This window comes from Cyprinodon tularosa, unplaced genomic scaffold (genome assembly GCF_016077235.1).
Source record: "Cyprinodon tularosa strain WSP-4 unplaced genomic scaffold, ASM1607723v1 ctg273, whole genome shotgun sequence".
Lineage (NCBI taxonomy): Eukaryota > Metazoa > Chordata > Actinopteri > Cyprinodontiformes > Cyprinodontidae > Cyprinodon > Cyprinodon tularosa.
The window spans coordinates 806,834-827,376 of record NW_024038978.1 but is presented as its reverse complement, the minus strand read 5'-3'; the positions used below and the strand labels follow the sequence as shown (position 1 = coordinate 827,376).

The 20,543-nt window shown below is 40.6% G+C and overlaps 1 protein-coding gene across 10 annotated transcripts in view; it reads left to right on the top strand.

Annotated features, from left to right (window-relative positions):
• The window catches only part of agrn (agrin), a 454,482-nt gene that overhangs the window by 404,607 nt on the left and 29,332 nt on the right, over window positions 1-20,543 (top strand). For 6 of the 10 annotated variants that reach the window (XM_038289893.1, XM_038289889.1, XM_038289895.1 and 3 more), the window contains 7 exons: window positions 3,309-3,524; window positions 3,599-3,828; window positions 8,589-8,723; window positions 13,113-13,203; window positions 13,421-13,585; window positions 13,683-13,794; window positions 17,220-17,231. In XM_038289893.1, coding sequence (XP_038145821.1) covers window positions 3,309-3,524; window positions 3,599-3,828; window positions 8,589-8,723; window positions 13,113-13,203; window positions 13,421-13,585; window positions 13,683-13,794; window positions 17,220-17,231 — 961 coding nt within the window. The remainder of the gene's footprint in view (window positions 1-3,308; window positions 3,525-3,598; window positions 3,829-8,588; window positions 8,724-13,112; window positions 13,204-13,420; window positions 13,586-13,682; window positions 13,795-17,219; window positions 17,232-20,543) is intronic. The other 4 variants (XM_038289888.1, XM_038289896.1, XM_038289892.1 and 1 more) reach the window with 1 other exon arrangement.

Here is a 20,543-nt window from a genome sequence, read left to right as displayed (position 1 = left end):
CATCGCAGACAATACTGTGAAATGTTTTATAAAGCCGTTTTTTACTCATTTTTACGGAGTGAAGTATTTTTAAACTGGAATTTTTTTTAATTATTATTTAAATTTATAAATAAATAAAAAAAAATGTCTCAGGAAATTCTGATATTTTGTTAAATAAATGTTTCCTGATTCTGTAAATGGTCTCAAAGGCTACATTCACACTGCAGGCCTTGATGCTCAATTCAGATTTTTTTGTGAAATCTGTTTTTTTTGCGTTGCCGTTCACATTTCCAAATATATGCAACTTGTGATCTCCTGTGTGAACTGCAGTCATACAACGCAAGTGTCCTGCATGCGCAGTAGAGGACGCGATGACGTCACTTGCCAGCGTGCTATATGTTTAAGGAAGTAAACATGGATGGTAGTGCCAGCGCGCATCTAGTGATCTTTTACAACCATAAAAACACAATATTTTCAAGATGGTTAAAACATAAATACTGCTCTACGCATCACTGACATGGTTGTTGTTTTTCTTGCTGCTTCTTCATAGCAAGACCCAGAATAATGACCTTTGTCAGGTATTAATGTCGTTCATATCGGCTGAATGCGACCCAGCCGTTCAGACACAGGTCGCATATGAAAAGATCAGATTCGTATCAGATTCAGGACCACATAGCCAAGTGGCCTGGGTCGCATTGGAAAAAGTCGGATCTGTGTTGTTCAGACTGCCATGAACAAATCAAATCCAGGTTGCATATGGGCCAAGCTGCAGTCTGAACGTAGCCTTAGTCTGGGCCTGTATCATGTCAATTGGAAGAACAAGGAGGGAAAACCACAAACAGCCATCGAAGAAAAACCGGCTGCTCACAGGGAGGAGGGGGAGTGTTGGCCTAGTGGGTTAGAGCAGTGCACTTTTGCTCTGAGAAGGTTGCAAGTACCAAGTTCATCTTCACAGACTGCTGCTCTTGGTCTCTGAGCAAGACCCTTAACCCCACACTGCCCCCCGGGGGCCACACAATGTCAGCCCACTGCTCCCTAAGGGGATGGGCTGAATGCAGAGGTACATTTCTCCAATAAGAGATTAATGGAAAGTTTAGAGGAAGGAAAAAAGTGTGATAAAAATAGGTGCACCAGCAGATTTAAGAGGATTGCCACATATTAATCTTACTTCCTCTGACTTTAAGCATCTTCTCCCACTGCTGAAGGCACCAAACCTGGTTCTGTCGTGTTTAACTGGCCAGCAAATAATGCCTGACCCAAACCTTAAAGAAACTCTATGGGGTAATTTGAACATTAGGATAAGAGAACCAGAACCAGCTGTTCAGATGACCTGGAGCTAAACTGCCTTTGTTTGCACCTCAGCTTCAAACCCAGTGTAAGGATGCTGATAGGCAGCGAGGATTAGGGCTGCAATGCCTCCAATCATGCTGCATTACTCATAACTGTATTTTTTTATATTTTCTATCTGGTATTTAATACAAATAAATACTTTTAACTTTTTTTTTTCTGTCCTTGACTTTTCCCTCCTGGAAAAGATATTTTGATCTCACTGAGGCTTTACCTGTTTAAATAAAGACCATATTTGTATTAAAAAATAACAAGAATTAAGTAATTAATGCTAAATCAAACTGAGCAAAACTATTGTAGAAAAACTTCTGGAAGGAGGCAGTTTAAAAGGCAAATCTACCAAATAAAAGAAAATAACCTGGTGGATAAATAAACCAAAACATTTACTCAGTTTAGAGTAGCACTACTTTACCATTTTTTTTTACTAAAGTAGAAGGTAGAAGACGAAGATTTTACTTAAAAATTACTTAAAAAAATAGCTAATTATGCAGCAGTTGTTTGCTCATAACATTCAATCTTAAAAAAATGATGTTATCAGACAGAGATATGCAGACATTCTAGTTTTTAAAGTAAAAAATACAAATAAATAACACTATTACATACTCAAATTTAAGCAGACAAAAACATTTTTCCACCTCAGTTTTTGAAAATTAGCAAATCATTACAGTAAGAAAGGATAAAGAGGTTGTAGCTTCAATGTCTTCTTTTTATTACATGATGTCAGAGAAGCTTAATTTGCTCATGGAGGTAATCAGAATTAAGAGAAGCAATAATCTCATAATATTATATGACCTAAGTAAGACTAAAAGGTAGACTTAAGTACAAATACTACTAAAAGTAATATTCTATTCTTAAAGTTTGTCAAATAACCTATTACTACCCACCTCTGTAAATAATGTTAATTTTCCTCAATGACCTAAACCTGGAAATATTTATGTCTGATTTCATGTTAGATGGTTAAAAAAAAACCCAGCAGATCTTCTGATAAAAGCTGCTGTAACTTGCATGTATATATAATGATAAAAAAAAAAAAAAAAACGTTTTTCAATGCAGATAAACTTAAAAAGACAATCTGGATATTAGGCCCAGATCTTTGAAAGAGAATAGAACATGTTGGATTAGAGGCGAGACGATATGAGACGGGAAACATAAAGAGTACTTTCAGTATTATTTCCTCTCACCTTTTCACTGGCGAGCACCAGTCCTTTGAAATTGGCCAATTTTCTTCCCAGAAACCAACAGAAACACAAAGTATTATAATCTTGTTCATAATAGTGTGTATTCATGTCTTCTCTCCCAGCAGAACTGTGTTAATAAATACCATTTTAAAAGGCAGCAACTTCAGAAGACAGCTCATTAGACTAATTATAGATACGATTTAAAGCCATTTATTCCTGCTCCATCCGCTAACCAGGGATTTTAGATTTGACAGGGATTGAGATTCTCCTGGACTGACCCGGCTAGATCTACTGTATACACCGAAAATGACAAAACTAAAGGAGACGGTTACACACGGGAGCTTTCATAGGGAGCTCTGCCTCAGTTCCAGAAATACAGCGGTGAGATTACCACCCACAGCTTCGCAAATCTGAGATGTGGGGGGAAGATATAATTATTTGTGGCAGATAATTGCTCTCAGGTTGAGCTAATACTACTGAACGTGTGGGCGCAGGCAGACGACAGCTCTTTTCTGTGATGATACAGCCTTTTTTTTTTTTCCCAACAAAACCTCATTAGATGAAAGGTCGTGTGGAGAAAAAGGTTTTGAACATTTCCTTTGCTGAACATTTCATGTAGTTTCTCCCAGTCTGGAAGTTATTGTATCTTCTCTTTCATTGCTTTGAGCAGGTTTCCTGCAGCTTTAGCTTGATAAAGAGCAAACATAAGCTTGGGAAGAACTGTGGTTTGGGTCGGTATCAAATATGAGTGTACGCAGGAGTTGGGTTGGATTTTTCTGACTGAATCTCTGTCTGATCCTTCAGGTTTAACACTGGATCGGGAACAGGCACCGTGATCAGCAAGGTTCAGATCACCCCGGGACGCTGGCATCAGCTGGTGGTGACGCGCAGCCGGCGAAGCGGCATGCTCAGCGTCGACGGTGAGCCGCACGTCCAGGGTGAGAGTCCTCCCGGTACTGATGGGCTCAACCTCGACACCCAACTGTTCATTGGAGGGGTGACGGACGACCTGAAGCAAGAGTAAGGATCCCTATCGAAGCTGAGAGTCATGTTAGAGAGAAACACAGTGGTTCTGACTTCCTGTCGCTCCTCAGTGTTAAGGAAAGGACCGGGGTCACCTCAGGTCTGGTTGGCTGCATCCGCATGCTGGACGTCAACAACCGGATGCTCAACATTCAGGAGAGCAACGGCGACAGCCTCTTTGGCGCCGGAGTGGGTGAATGTGGTAACAACCCCTGCCAGCCGAACCCCTGCAAGAACGGAGCCGAGTGCCAGGTCAAAGAGGCTGAGATGTTCCACTGCAAGTGCAGCAATGGATTCTGGGGTAAGTCAGTCAAAAGGTGAAAGCTTCTTTGCTGCAGCAGTAATATCCAGGAGATTCTCAATTAGATTTAGGTTTTTTTTATTTTTTTCGTTTTTTTTTTTACATCTTAACTCTGAGAATGTATTTCTTGCTGCTGAAAATACTAGATTTGTTTTCACAAGTGGACCATCATTAACCTGACAACAGCCAGATGCATGTCTCGCTCCGCCTAGCTCCACTCACATACATCTGGGAACCCGCCATAGGAATTGCCTTACTGAAGGCTGGGCCTTATCAAAACTCCTTGCATATGATTGGATAAGCCACTTGTCTGTCATCTTTATTGACGTGCTATTTCAACCACTCACACCGAAGCTAACCCGTGACGCTGTGAGAGGAGGAGCCATTTGGTAGATCAAGCTCTTGCTTGCTTCCTCGATGCGAGCCGCCATTGTTGTTGGAATCTCACGGTCGCTTCTCCACTCCAGGACACACCCGCCCTGCGTCCTGATTGGACAGACCATAAATTCGGTTGGGGAAATCACTTTCAATGAGCGGGTTCCCAGATGTATGTGAGTGGAGCTGGGCGGAGCGAGACATGCATCTGGCTGTTGTCAGGTTAGACCATCATGGGTGTTGCCATAAAGTTCCACTTGGTATATAAAACTTCCTTCAAGGTTGATTTGGGGGAAAAAAAACATATGCAATGGACATAGAGAGAGAGAGGAGGGTGAGAAAGGGAGAATGCATAAGAATTAAGGTAAGAGAAAAAGAGAGAATTAAGGAAAGAAAGATAAAAAAGGGAAAAACCGAAAATAAAGAATAACTCTTAGAAGTCTGCTTCAACACCTACAAGAACCGAGGCGGAAGAAAAAAAGAGCAAAACACAACAGACCAAGACAAAAAAGGGAGTATCCTAATCACATGCTTTAAATACATGTAAATTAACATAAAAAGCAAAACCCACAAGGATTATGATGTTATTCAGATCTAAATAAAGCTGAAGCTGCAGCTTAGTATTTAGCATACCTGTGTCTCCATGAACACCTGGATACAAGCGGCTGTGGTGTATGACATGACTGTTCTCATGAATGTAGGTTAATAATTCTCCTTCAGCTTTTAGATATGCTCAATAGCAGGTGTGAGGGACCCCAGACCCGCCCCAAAGAGCCCAAGGCTGCCACAGCAGAGACCAAATCCCTAGATATCCAAAGGCAGCCCAGAGTAAAGGGACACAGTGAGGGCAGACACAGAGATTAGAGCTAACTGTTTGCATATTCAGCAAATTTATCACCTGGTTATGTGAACATAATGACTGGCACAGAGACAACTGGAAGATCAAATCTGAAACCCTGCCTACGTTGCTCCTTGTGGATTTCTTCTATCCCAGATCAGGATTTTTTGACTGTTTTATGTAGGCCATGCTGATATGATCAGACTTTTAGTGTAGAGTTTGGTTTTAGTAGAAAACAACCACCTAGAAGCTGTTTCTGCAAAACTGGAGCTACAGACACAGATTGGACAACACCTACCTGTGTTTGCATGTTGCTGCATCACACATCTGGGCCTCAGCAGACATCGTCTGTAGTGTATGTTATTTCAGGCTGGCAGGTTTAGTTGGGTTAGACCAAATCATTGGTGAAGAAGGGCTGGTGTAAGATTTGGCTTTGTAATATCTATTATTAGTTTGCAAGTCTTAAAAAGTTATAAGAAGTAGTTAAGATTTTAATCATTTACCCTACTGTCGGAGATGATCAGATAAAAACTGGTTTGTAATGTTTAAAGTGTGTCTGATCAGATATAATGTTTAAGACTTATAGATATTTGTATTTTTACAGTTTTCATGGATTTTTTTTGTCTGTTATTGTTTGGTCTTCATCAGACTTTCATAAATGTTACAGATTCCCCCAGATTCTGCTGTAATCAGAGAAAAATTTAAAGTAATAATAAGGCTTGGACCTTTGCCTGCAGGTTTAACATTCTTCTGGATGTTGTTGGGGTTTTTTCTAAAGTCAGTTTTAAAGTGTCCATGATTCTTTTATGGGAGGAAAGGGACAGTTCTAAGAGGGAGACAAGAGGGAATACATGATTCGGGAGGGCTGTAATTAGGAGGGAGGACATGCCAGGACAGCCAGATAATTGAGGGAGGTGAGGAAAGATCAGAGTTAAAGAGTTGAGAGAGGGGAAAGAGTTAGGGAATAAAAGAGCAGAGAAACCAGAGCAGAGGATGAAAAGGCAGCTTCCGAAAGCGGGGAAAACAGGGTAGCCCTGTGAGCTCAGCGGGGACGGGGTTCATTAACGCGCCCCCCTCCTCGCCACAGGCTCCCACTGCCGGAGTAATGACGGGTGAATTCAGATGGGCTGTGGCGGAGGGCAAACCCATCATTCGACAGATGTGTGTGAGCTTCTCCAAAAGGCTGCTTTGGCCCAGAAACATGGCGGCAGAGAGAGAAAGATTCCCACTTGTTTGTTAGGGATGTCAGATAAAAAGCTTAGCAAAAGTATTCACACCCCATGAACTTTTCAGCATTTTATGAGAAAGATCAACACATAATACTGTATATTGGTGAAGGAAAAGTAAAGAGCGTATGATTATTTTATAGATTTGCATTCATTAGCTCACTTTACCCTGAGACTGCTAAACAAGTGCAGCCAAATTCTTTCCGGAGTCACCTAATTAGTAAATGGAGGGTGTAATTTTCTTTCTGAGTGTAAACACAGGTTTGTCTGAGACGACCTCAGAGGACTTAGACTGTGTCTAAACTCTTCAGAAGTTTAGACACTTACCGTAATTTTCGGACTAAATGTCGCCCTGGAGTTTAAGTCACTTCAGCCAAAATATGCATTATGAAGGCGAAAAAACGTATTTGTCACAGTGGACTAAAAGTCGCACCTTTTTGAAAGGTTAATCTATTCAAGGTTATTCTATCCATGGAATGCGTGTTCTGATAACTGGCAGGTGGTAGGCTACTGCTCGAAGACTGCATATTTTTATTTCCTGAACGGGCATTTGAGACGCAGTGATAATGCGCCAGTTGCCCTGTCGCCTTCTCTGGTTGTTTTAAATATCACCACTACTATCATTAATACTATTACTACCATTATAGGCGTACATGTCAAAGGCCTAGTCTACAGGACTATTTTACAGCCTAATTTACACTTTAAATTAGTTTCCTTTTAGAGCATTTTACCGGTAGGGCTTATCGCCCGTGGCGATTTGTCAATAAAACTGCAGTCACCATCGAGGATTGTCCTTCGACATTTCTGTTCGATTTTGTTTCATCAAACAAAATAAAAATATTTCATCAAATAAAATAATCTCCAAAGACAGGTATGGTAGTAAAAACGGTGAAGAAGAAATAAACACGAACAAAATGAAAAAATAAAAAAAAAGGCAGAAAGTGCGCCTGTCCGATACTAGATAAAAACATTTAACGTCATTCAGACCACTATAATTTGTTTTGTTGTGGTAACTGGTAATGTTTTTTTTCTTTCAGTGGTATTAATAGAATACGTTGTTGTGTGCAAAGCTACAAAGCGCCCTCTTGTGGTGAAAAAAATAAATCGTATATATGTCGCACCAGAGTCTAAGTCGTATGGCTAGCCAAACACCAAAAAAGTGTGACTTATAGTCCGAAAAATACGGTAGTCCAAACAAGGGGCGAGATGCCTACTCATTCTTCTTTCAAAGAAGGTCAAACATTGTTCAAGTGTTTTTCCTAAAGCCATTGAACAAGACCTAAATGCATCTAAAGCAATTCCTGAAAATGTTTGTTGTTGTTTTATTTCACAGAAAAATGTTCCGCACTTTAAAGACAGAATATGCTTTTTATAAGATCCTTCAAACATGGCACATCTTTGGGAAAAAATGCTTCACAACAGATACGTTGTTGCTCCGCCCCTCATGGCTGGCATCCTTGGAAACTAGAGTGTCATACCTTACCAGCAACCAATCAAATGTCTTTTTCTGATTTTATTCAGATATCAGGTATCTCTATGTAAAGAAGGTTAGAGAAGTGCTGGTTGCAATTATAACCTCAATGCTTTAAGCACAGTTTGACTTACAAACTTCTATGCGCAAAGATCATTAAAAGCACATTTTTTTTGACCAGATTCCCTTTAAATGGGAGAAAAATTAGAAGTTTGGTTACCTTGTGTCAAAACTTACAGGTCAAGCGGGGACAATGATGCCCTATAACAATGGTGGATCAAATATGCTTTAACTGATTCATTCCAAATTTGCTGCAGTCAAGGTAGTCGTTTCATGGTGTTTAACCTCATTTATTCAGAACCCTTCTAGATTGAACGCGGTAAAGCAGTCATTAGGTAATGAATCAATACAGGAAGCTGCCAGATTTCTGCCCAAAACATCCTCTGAAAGTAGAAGACACTACCGCAAACCTACCAAGATAAGACCATCCACCTGCTTACAGAAAGGGATAAAAGGCCATAGACCTTTTAGACCTGATTTTGGGGTTCATGGTAACTATTGTAGCTCCAAAGATCAGGTCGGAGACCATTACTGGCCCCGCACTCCAAAAAGAAGAAGGCCAAATAGATGAAGATGTTTACACTGTGTTGGCAGCATTTCAGGATATGTTTCTTCATGCTGTTCATAAGATAGTCTTCATCAAATCTGACTGAGGTTCGACTCTTTTTTTCTTTTTTTTCCCAAAAGTAAAATTAAACCAAATCTATTGAATTTAAAGGTGTTTTTTACAAAGTATTTGCTAATGTGAATGCCACAAAAGTTGAACATTCACCATTTTCTTTTCATTTAGGTCCAACGTGTGCTGACGTCCATGACCCCTGCAAAGACAGCAAGTGCCACAGTTCCTCCAAGTGCAAGGCGCTCCCAGCGGGAGGCTATAAATGCGAGTGTCCCATGGGACGTGAGGGAAAGCACTGTGACAAAGGTAAGTTTATTACCCACCTATCTGATTTCCACCCCTGTCCTGAGTATCTGCATATTTTTTCTGACACTTCCATCCATCTTTCATGAAATGAAAGCATGAAACGTGCAAACCCGGCAGTATAGAGGACATGGGGGGGGGGATTGACGCCTTGCAAAGCTGTGGCAGATGATTGGCCCCATTGGGCCGTTCACCACATCGACTCGGGTATGCTTGTTAGTGAGGAAGCAGAAACATTCCCTGCCTCTCCACCCACAGGTGTTGTGCTCCGACTTGTTTGTTGCTGCTTAGTTTCACACGCCAGAACCGGGCCGCTGGTGGGTAAAAGACCATAGCACAGCTCGGATGCCTTTGAAGTTCATCATTAGAAGTTTTGGCGGTGTCACATTGTGAATTCTACTTATGTTCTTCCCTCCCTTGCCTTTTTTCTATCCCAAATGCTGCAAATTAAGGAGAATATGCTGCCGTGCATTCTCCAAAACAAAAGAGAATACACACATACATGTGAAATAAAAAAAAAAGAAAACAGACGGGAGTAGCCTCCATCTTCTCCTCTTTCAGTTAGGCGATGATTAAAATAAATTGAGGTGAACCAAAATCAATGCTGCGTGAGCTCGAGCCTCTCCCGTTCCAAAAGGCTATTTTTACAAAGGAATCAATGAGATGACTAATCGCATCACAGTGATTAATGGCGGCATCAGTCAGCTGGAGTGTCAGTGGCAGACAGGAGCTCCCAGATAAGAAGGCAGTCAGGCGCACGTCCCTCTCAGAGCCACACTCTTAACGGTTAAAAAGACAGGTAGCTTAGAGCATCATCACAGGCCTGAAGGTGAACATGCCCATAAAGTGAAGTATGTGTTTGTAAGATGAGGTTTCCGCTCTAATCCAGCCGGGGTTCGTCAGTTCAGCTCGCCTCTTGATACATTCGCCGTCAAGGATTTTTCTCAAGGGGTTTCCAGTAGGACTGAATCACCTGCTTTCCTCGCTGCTTTCACCCTGTGATAGTGTGGATCATTATAATTTACCGATGAAAGCGAGATCACTTAGAAAAACACACTTCAGGGGGAGTTTTGGCTCCAGCAGGGGATTCCAGTTGCTACATCTTCACCACCAATCAGGGACCATGTTGTGTCTGCATGCGAATCTCAGCGCACTCCAAGCAAGCTGGCAGCTGGTTCCTACTGCAGACATAAACACCTTTTAGGCCGTGAGTCAGAGTCATCTGTGAGCCTCAGACACAGTTTCTCATTTTTTGCAATTTTGCTTTTATGTTACTGATCATAATTTATCATGAATTTAATTTCCTTTCCAACCATAAAAAAATAAAAAAATTCCACACCCTCTATCCCCTGTTGACGCCACGTTGGATTACTGATGTGAGGTCTGATGTTAGGGCTTCCATGCCCTTGTTGTTTTTTTTGTCTTCATTTTCCCGTTTTTAATTAACTTCCTTTTAAAAGTGTTGTCTGTTGTATTTTAAATGTTTTAAAGTAAAATGTTTGATCCATACATCAGCATTCTCCCCAGATATCTGAAAAAAATTGAACTTCAAAACACCTGGAAGCAGAGCATGAAGATTGGAAAAGATAGATTACATTTTCAGAGACAAAACATAGTCATTGTTGAAATAGTTGCTATAAATTTTAAATTAACGAAAAATGAAATCTTTAGAAATGTCCTTTTCCAAAATGTGGAAATATCTTAATAAAACAACTAAAGCTGGAAAGACACCCCACATTTATTTTCCAGATTTGAAGCAAGATCTACAATTGGGAAAAATCTTCAGCAGTCTGATGTATTTGTGTCGAGTCATTGCAAAATGAGTGTTAGACAGTAGGTGTGGAAAAGACCTTAACCCCAACCTTTCGACATTTTTTCTGGACCATACTTGTAATTTTAATTCAATTAAATTTATTTATATAGCACCAATAAATAACACGTCATCTCAAGGCACCTTACAGAGATAATTCAACCAGATCATACAGTCAGATTGGTTCAAACATGCTTGTAGCGACGGTGGACAGGAAAAGCTCCCCTTTAACTTCTTAACATCTACCTCATTTTGCGTAATCCTCACCTATTTTGCATACTCAAATGGAAAAGCAAATAACTTAGGAACTGTAAGCCCAAATTACATGTGAAATACATTATTTGCAAGATAACTCTAGTTTCATAATATATATATCAAAATTGGCTGACTCGAACACAGACCATCCTGCATCAGTTCAAACATGACTCAAAGTTGTTGTTTTTCATTCTCAGAAATGATAGGTCTTTTTTTAACAGCAGTATTAAAGACATTCTTGAGAAAAGGCAGGTTTTGTTGTATTATAATTGTTCTACATCAGGTCAACCACATATGCAGAAAAATTCAGACCTCTAGCTATAACAGTTCCAGAGCTGCGGGGTTTGGAACTTTTGTTGTCAGCTTGGAGCTACGTGCAATGGCTCCACCTGCTGGTAAAAAATTTTACTGGTGGAATTTTATGCATTCTGAGTTATTACAACCGGCGACCCAGTGGGTTTTAAGAGGTTAACAGGAAGAAACCTCTATTACAACCAGGCTCAGCGTGAGCGGCCATCTGCCGAGGCCGACTGGGGTTCAAGGAGACAGAAGCAGACATACAGAAAGTAATATTGACCCCAAAGATAACTTTGATACTGCTAAGGAAAGACAAAGCCAGGCAGACGAGCTCTGAGCCAGCTCCCATGTCAGAGGATAAGAGAGGACATACAGTTAGTCACAGTCAGAGAAACAGGACTACTCTTAAAAAACAGGCAAAGCTCCAACTTTTATAAAAAAAAAATTGTAATGGGAGCAGCACAGCTGATATTTCTCTCAGGCATAAAAATCACAGCCTAAGAGTGAAGACAATGAGAAAAAGCAGAGAGAGCATAAATTAACAAATACTGCAGAATGGGATAGTAGAGGTAGAGTAAAGCAGAATAATAAAAAAGGGGTCCCCATGTCCTCCAGCAGTCTAAGCCTATAGCATCATAACTATAGAGATAGCTCCAGGTAACCTGAGCCACTCTAACTATAAGCTTTATTAAGGTTTGAAAGTAAAAAAACCTGATCCGGGTTTTGTTGATTTAAAGGTGTATATATAATTCTATAGATATATCTATATCTATATTTCTATCTTTCTCTCTCTCCTGCAGTGGAAATCCATGATTTACTAACCAGATGTGTTTTTATTGTCAGTGTGTTTGTTAGTGGGGAAAAAAAATACGAGATCCAACATTAACTATAATGGGCAAAAAAAATGGGAGATGCTATGGCTTTGTAAACACCTCACTTGGTTTATTGGGTTTATTGCAATTACTAAGGATGTAGCCTTCCTGGAATATAAATAGGAGTGCCCTGGAGAATAAACATTGACCTCTGTGAAATTGGAATTTTTTTACCTTTTTTTTTTTTTTTGCTCATTAATCTGAAATCATAGTTTAATATTGCATATAAAAAGTTCAGCTTGGCCAAGTTTGTTTTTCTTCTTTTTAGGCTCGGTGCCTATATGTGTTTTCTGACACCGCCTGACCTCATGTGTCTTATTGATCCTCGTATCAGGCCGAGCGAATGGGTGAAAGAGAGAGAAAACCACCCACACACTCACGCTGCGCCTTGAGAAAGTAAATTTTCAGCCTCTTTTCGTGCTCCAGTGGAGTTTACTTTAGCAGAGAATTTACTGCGTTCCTATTTTTCCCCTCATTTCCGTGTTCTGTGCCATCATCATTAGCAGTCTCCTGCACAATAGCTAATTAGCTTTCTCATCTCTGTCTTCCTCCTCCAGCTTGACTCAGCTCAGCTAATCCCAGCCAATTACAAATAAAAGCTGCCTTGCCAGCTGCAGAAAGGTATCTGGCCTAACTTGGGTGTTTATGCGAGTGTTTAGGAAACCACGTGGCCCTGAACGATGCTAGTCTTTGCACCATCAACCCATACCCCCTTCGGGTGACACTTGAAGGATTTTTAATGTCAACCACTTGTTAGAAGATGGCTCGGTGCCCATTCTAATGACTCCCGACAGCTAGGCGGAGGCACGTCGCAAAGACATGAATTTGCAAAAAAGGGCCTGCCAGAACACAATGGCTTCATTATTTTCAAGGTCCCAGACGTGTGTTAAACCCTCTGTGTCTCCGACGGTTCTTTGTCATCCAGTGGCGTGCTGTGTAATCAGTCTGGCATGAGTATTTCTGGATTTTTGTTTCGTTTCTTTGTTTGAATTTCTGCAGGGAGAAAATCTTAATCCCAGAGGCTACACTCACACACACAAATCCATCCCTGACAAGCCCCACTCCAATATATACCCACTATCTATGAATTTTAATTCAGCCGGAAAAGAAGAACTTGGGTTTGAATCTACTTGCTTTTTTTTTTATTTTATTTTCCAGCGACTGAGACGAGAGGGGCTTACATGCCTCTGTTCAACGGAGACTCCTACCTAGAGCTGAAGGGGCTTCATCTCTACGGGCACAGTCTACGGTAAGTCCCTTGTCTCAGCGTGAAATCTGCAAAGCATTAGATGAATATCACTAATAACACTGAACATCATGTAGTTCTCATAGATCCTAAGGCAGAGAGAGAGCTCATGCTTCTTTAAGACTGAGCCGAATACATAATGAAGATTGCACAACTAGCCTTCCTTAGTCTCTGATAACACTGCAGGTTTTGTTCACAAGGCGGTGTTTGTATCTTGCAGTCAAAAATTCAGCATGACGTTGGTTCTTATGGCCAATGACTCCAATGGTCTGATCTTCTACAACGGGCAGAAGTCTGACGGAAATGGGGACTTCATCTCTCTGTCCCTGAAACAAGGCTTCCTGGAGTTTCGCTACGATCTGGGAAAGGGACCTGCTGTTATCAGGTTCAGTTGGTTTAGAGAAAGACATCTGAAGCACTTGGAGGTTTGGACCATAATGATTGTGCTTATGTAACATAATGTGCGTCTGTGTTTGATTCAGGAGTAGGACCCCGATGAAGCTGAAGGTGTGGAACACCATTGACCTGGAGCGCTCCGTCCGCAAAGGAGAGCTCATGGTGAACAAGAAGGACCCGGTTCGAGGAGAGTCACCAGTAAGAAACAGCAAGCTAACTAACCAGCTCCTGCCAATGGTTATCCAGACAATCAGCATGTAGGACCATTGGGCCTGTGGTTAGCCTTGCACCTGTGCAAAATCATCTGCTTGCTTGCAACCCATCAACACCACATTTCTAGGCTTTTTTATGCTTCTTCTTTTCATTTCCAGTGCTACTGTACTTCATGGCTGAAATCTGTGGAATCAGTTTTTTGCCCATGCATTCACTCAGTAAACTAGTTACATATTTAGCCAGTTGACCTCAATCAAAATGAATATTGTGTCAGAATTCAACCATAATAACACAATCACATTTTGCTAATATCCTGCAGCCCGATGGCACCTTTTTATACCATTAAAAGCCAATGGGAATGGAGTATGTACGTTAATATGGCTTTTTCAAAAGCTTTGACCTTTTGCTACTGATTTCAGTTCTATTGACATTTTTCTTTGCAGAATGATCATATCAGAAATTAATAACAGCATTCAAAACTCTCTTATCAAGCCTCCTTGAAATGAGCAGACAGCTGTTTATTAAAGGAAAAGAGGGAAAGTAACACTATATGAGAGAGAGGCGAGTCGGTCTGAACGAGGGTTTTTTTTTTTACATGTTTAATATTTTCATCCATGCTTGCGTCCTTCATTAGCGATTAGCTCAGCTAGCTTGGGCAACACTACTAAAGCAGCAGCCTCTAATTATCTGTTGATACGGTTACAGCTGAAGGACGCAGAAATTTCTTGCCAATAACATGTCTTGTAAATGGGAATTTAAAAGAAATGTGATAAAGAAATTAAACTTTGAAAAAACTCTTAATTAAAAAAAAAGATTTTGAGAGTGACTGCCGCTTTTTATCAGATGTCAAATTTGTTTTTTTTTGTATCTTTTCCTTTTTTGTTTCACAAAAAAAATCTGTATGAGATATTATTTTATGAACTACATTATTTTTAAACTGTAAAATCTGATAAAACAACAAAGTTACTTTCAAATCTTTTTTATCAGTAAGCTTTTTAAATTTTGCATCTTTTAAATTTCCATATATAAAAATGTGTTTGCTTGCAACACAATGAAAACAAAAATTTAAAGTCGTAGGGAAGTCATTTTTTAATGTCAAATCATTCTGGCTTAAACATGTATATAAATGTACTCTTTATCAGACGATATTGTCCCAAAATCCTGTCTTAAAATCGGTGAGGGTTTTTTCTTTATCGTATGCAGGCCAGGTAGTTATACATCAGCTTGTATACCTAAATTCAGCCAATCATATATCAAAGGTCATCTATCAATCAAGTTTTTTCGGTCATAGCATCTTGATTCATATGTCGCAGCTAATAAACGCAACGGTTGAAATGAAAAATAAGAATCGTTTACTTTCCCATTGAGTTCCATCCCAGTGTTCACGGGGATGGACGTATGTGTCTTCAGCAGGCGTAGAGCTAACTGAACTGCCAGCGTTGTGAGGCAAGGGCTCAAACATGTACGGCTGTAAGCCTTCTACACCAAATCAAGCTTCTGCCGCCATGGCGTCCTCTTCCACTACATCTAAATCCCCGCTTTCCTCCTCTAAATAAAAAATCTATGATGGAGGAGACTTATACACGACCTCCAACACAAAACTCTCCTCTTCTTGCATGTTTCCTCTGTCCATAGCGTTCCTTGACAGTGTCGTTTCTAAGTCACCAATTTAGTGCTACTTGCTCCCAATGGAATTTCCCATTGGGAACCTACTAGCACTAAATTGCTAACCGGTTAGCAAGATTCCTCCGACAAATCGGCCACAACCAACCTTGCTTGCGAACCTTCGACTACAACAATCCCGCCCCTTGATAATCGACCAATCACATTCACTTTATTCACTCGTGTAAAGTCGGGCACCACTCAGGAAAATTCGGAAATGCAACGGTTGGAACAGCCACTTCCCTACGACTTTAATAGATAACAGAAAGAGGTTGTAAACTCAAAAGGATTAACATGGCTGACTTTATTCTGCTCTGTTCAGCCTTCCTGTTATCTGCTGAAAAAGTCTCTCTCTCTCACCCTTGCAGCTTAAGTTAAATGTTAGTTAAATGTCATGTTAGAGTAAATACAATAGTTTTAAAATTTAGCATCTTGCCTACACTGAAACCAGCATTTTTTTCTTCCTTTAGTCAGAACATCCACACAAAACAGTTCTAGTCCAAACTGTTGAGCACTTATAGATGGTTCTTTCACCTCCAGATGAGAAGGAAAGCCTCAGTCGCAGACAGGCACGACTCAAATCTGTAAACGTCACCCCTCCAGCTCCTTAGCTTGCTTGTCTCCAAAAGATAAAACTTGGTCTTGTGCAGGAAAAAAATCGAAAAGCAGCCCTTACTGCTGCTGGTTTACAGTCTATTTTCTAAATTCCACCTTTTCAGTGGTGTCATGGGAGGTGGAGGCAGATAAGGGAGGTATCAGCAGCAACAGGAGCTTAATGAAATTTCTGACTTCATCACCAGGACCAATAAAAGCAGGTACAAGCCTTTAAATGAAGGTGATCTAATAGCACGATAAGTCTGTAAGTCTTCCAATTACATTAAAGAGTGTAGATAGTGATTATGAACATGCGCGCTGTCAGCTCCACCGTCCTCCACAGTTAAAAGATGCTCCCTATTTCCCTCTCAGAGCTTAGTTTTTAATAATCAGTATGGTAATTGTGTTTTACTGTAGCAACATAGGCAGAAAATCACATTAAAAGAAGAGAGTAAGGGAAAGACTTGTGGGGGTGGATGGAAAGACACAAGGGATGAGCTGAGACTAGCTGTGCAGCTCCGAACAGAGACCCTATAGATTGTGGCTTTCAGCTAATTCTCTCCTACATCAGTTGTAAGAGCTGGAGGATGAGGGGGAGGGGTGGGGGGGTACAGTATGTCTCGCTCAGAGTAAAACCCACATGATGCATACAGATACATCTTTTTTTTTTTGCTTCTCTGGGAGTAATCATCATATCAAAGGCTGCACAGGCAGAGTAATGAAATCCAAACTTTCAAAGGTATAGATAGAAGAGAAATAAAAATCTACTCCTCTTATTTAATGCCAACAGTCAGCAAATGAGGTTGGGTTAAGAGGCGCTATTCGCAGCTGCTCATCCGTTAAGTTTTTTCTTTTCATCTTTTCCTAATAGCACCATCTGCCTGGTGCATGGACGTCTTAGACGGCTTCCTATTTGCATTCACTTCATTGCCTCAGCTGTGTTATTGTAGAATCCACGGTATATATTACCGCATGCATTCCTCACATTTTCTTCTGTGCTTATTCTATGCTCTTTTCTTCTGTAATTATGAATGTTGCTACGGTATCTGCTCTGCATGCCTCTGTGTGCACAAACACACACTAGCCTTCCCTCCTAATAACTCTCTACTTCCCTATTTTCTTTCCTTCTCTATGATGTGCTGTCTGGATATCAGAAATCACGCAAGGTAATGAGACAAGTCCCAGTCACACCTTTGCCCTCTTTCATTTGAGCCGCTCACCACGTCCTCTTCACACACCCCCACCCCCAATCTCTTCAGAAAAGCAATGAAAAAGAAAATTCTTCAGAGCTGCGGGCTTTGAAAGTACCACTTCTGTGTGAAAACTTTGGCATTTCATAAGCTCATACGTGTGCGGCGAAGAGGAGATGCTCTTGAAGAGCAAGGTTTGGCTTTCACCTCACTCCATCTGCTGCGGGGGTGGGAGGGGGGCGGTAAGGAAGAGAAAAAAAAGCAGGCAGTCATCCTTGAGATGGCCATTGTTTAAAGCAACAAAGAGACATTTTCATTAGTGCGGTGTGGGCATGACGGCGGTGCTGCTCGCCTGGTGAAAAAGTGAGAATGAGGAGGATGTATACCGAAGTGGATGCTGAGGTGCTAAGCCAAGCCCGCCTTGTTCTTCTCTCATCTGCTCTCACTTCTGTTGCACACAGGAACAGCTCCCCCATAGTTGCATGAAAGTGGCTCACTCTTTGACCCACTCACCTGCAAACAAAAACACACTGGAACTTCACCCTGCATCACCATAACACACCATGCATCAAACTCCTCCATTTTCCAAATGATCAGCTGTTTTAAAAACAAACCACCACTTCTAATTCATTTCATTGAGAGTCACATGAAGTCACACAAACTGTAGATCGCAGATTGAAAAGGAGTGTGTTCAGCTATTAAAGCGCCCTACGAAACGACCGATGACTGAATGAATGACTGAAATTTATTGCAGACAATTATCAAATCATAAAAATAATAATAGATAAATTAATTTCTGAAAATATTGCAAACAAAAAACCTTGTCCCACTCACACACACAAAATGATTATGGTTAGGTTGAACATTAAAATAAATTACATTTTCAGTTCCAAATAACTTCAATAAATTTCAACCATACTCAGAAGCTAATAAAATAAAGAAAATGTTCCACTTAAAAAACTTGCTAGTATATGTGGCCTGAGATCTGACACTGATTATTGATTCATATATGATCATTAATTAATGTAAATTGTCTGAAAAGGGGTTATTTTACATACCCCTCCTTCCTCTAATTGCAATAAAAGTAACTTAATTGACTTTACTGTTTAACTTCTCTGTTTTGGATTCGAAATTCACAAAAAAAATATAAAATTGTATACATACATACATCCACATTCATGCATCCAAATAATAATTATAATATTAACCCTTAGCAATCGCAAACCTTGATCTAGTTTATTAAGGAACTTATATGATAGACTATAGAAAAGTAGTGAAATATGGTGAATATGTTCACAAGGTTTGTTATATTTGATGGGAATTTGGATGGCAGTGAATACAGGATAAAACCTCAGCAGATGCGTGATTATTCTGTAATGATCTCAGAATGTAGGACCCAGAATTTGAGGCGAGACAGCAGTAGCAAAGTCACTGACCTGATTCAAAGTTCAGTCCGTTCGCGGAGCTTTGACCGCTGTTGCGGCGGGCGATGCCCCCAGAGTTCCTAGAGAGCGAGCAGCAGACGCCGAGCAGCAACGGTCCAGAAGGGAAATCCAAGGCCGAAGTCAGAAGACAGTTCCAGGTTCAGAAGCCGGTAGAATCCAGGATCAGACAGGACAAACAGAGCAGACAGGGTCAAGGCAAAAACTCGAAATCCTCAGGGCAGAAACTGGTCAATATCAGGAAAACAGGCAGACTACAGATTGCTAGGGAACGTATCATAAAAACACAAGAATAACCTGGCGCTGATGGGAGGCAAACACACAACTTAAATAGTAGAGGAACCAGGTGAAAATGATCGGCGATAATCAGCCGCAGAACCAATTAGGCAGGGAGCAAGGAGCAAAGGAAAAAACCAAACCATCAGCGCCAAGATCATGACATATTCAGAGCTAGGATGGGTAATCATTTCTCAAAGAGGCCACATTAAAGTCCAGATATTATACTGGACTATATATAACATAGTATAATAGAACACAGATACTTTCTGTGCTAAAAAGTCAGTTTAAGTTTCAGTTGGTAGACAGACTTAGAAGTATAAGCGAAAGGCTGCAAAGTGTTTACTGAATAGAGTTGAATTGAACGCAGCCCAAATTTGTTAAATGTTTTGTTTTTAACGATAGTGAAACCAGCAAATCATGTTGCTTCTCCTTCACCATTATTCACTACTTTGTGTCGGTCTATGACTGTTCATTTCAGAACCAGACAATTTTCATATGGGTGGCCAAAAATGGGGCGGTGCCAGAAACAGTTCAGGGTCAAATCTGGCCTTTAATAACAAAAAACAAAACAAAACATCAGTATTTCTAAAGTAAATCATTAAAGACAGAATAGATATTCCTAAAGCCCTCAATAATAAATATGCACACAGATTTACAGATGTAGATTACAGCTTACAGATGTTCCAATTTCAGAGGATCATCTTATCTACTGGTTTTCTCAACAGCCAGTTGTCATATTATTGTTAAAATGTAAAGTTAGGACATTTCACATTAGAGTCACGATTGGCTTAGGGTAGCTATGGTGATTAAAAGAAGGATCTATGTATCAGGCATTCACTAGCTGTGTCACATCATCCCTACATTTGGTGGGAACTTTTTGGCTGATTCTGGACGTATGGGTCCAGCTGCTTTAGCCTGGATCTCTGCCCCGTCTCTGCTGGAAGCGGTTAAAGGTGTTCAGACACAAGCTCACCGTCTCTGGCTCAGGCCAAGCTCCGCTGCCTCCTGCCATCCAAAACCCCGTCCTAAACGAAAACGCCAGCTTCCCTTTTTATCTCTCCTCTTCCATCATCATTTCCCATCGTGCCCTCTCTCCTCCTCGGCGTCACCTTCTTTCTAACCCAAATCAGTGGTCCCAACTGTTTGGTGGAATGAATCGGACTTCATGGCCGCCTGACAAGCAAATGAATGGCAATTAATTCGACTCCACAGTCATCTGTTGGAAAGGTCGCCACTTCTAATCAGCTATTCATTAGAGAGGTCTGCAAAAATCTACCCATATCACAGCCGCTGCCTTCTCTTGATTTTCTTTTGTTGTCCATTTTCTGGTTCACAGAGGATAATTGATCACTCTCACTGGGAGACGCACGAGTCACTTATTTTGTGTCAAGTGTTTTAGCATTAATGGAAAGCCTGATGGCGCTGGCAGCTGGAAAAGTCCCCGGCTGGTTAGAGATCTTTGTGTCTGGGGCATAGATGCAAGCAGGCCATTGTAAAAGTACACATACCTTCGAATTTAAACCAGATGTTCTTATATACAGCTATAAATCTTTAAGTTTCATTAAGG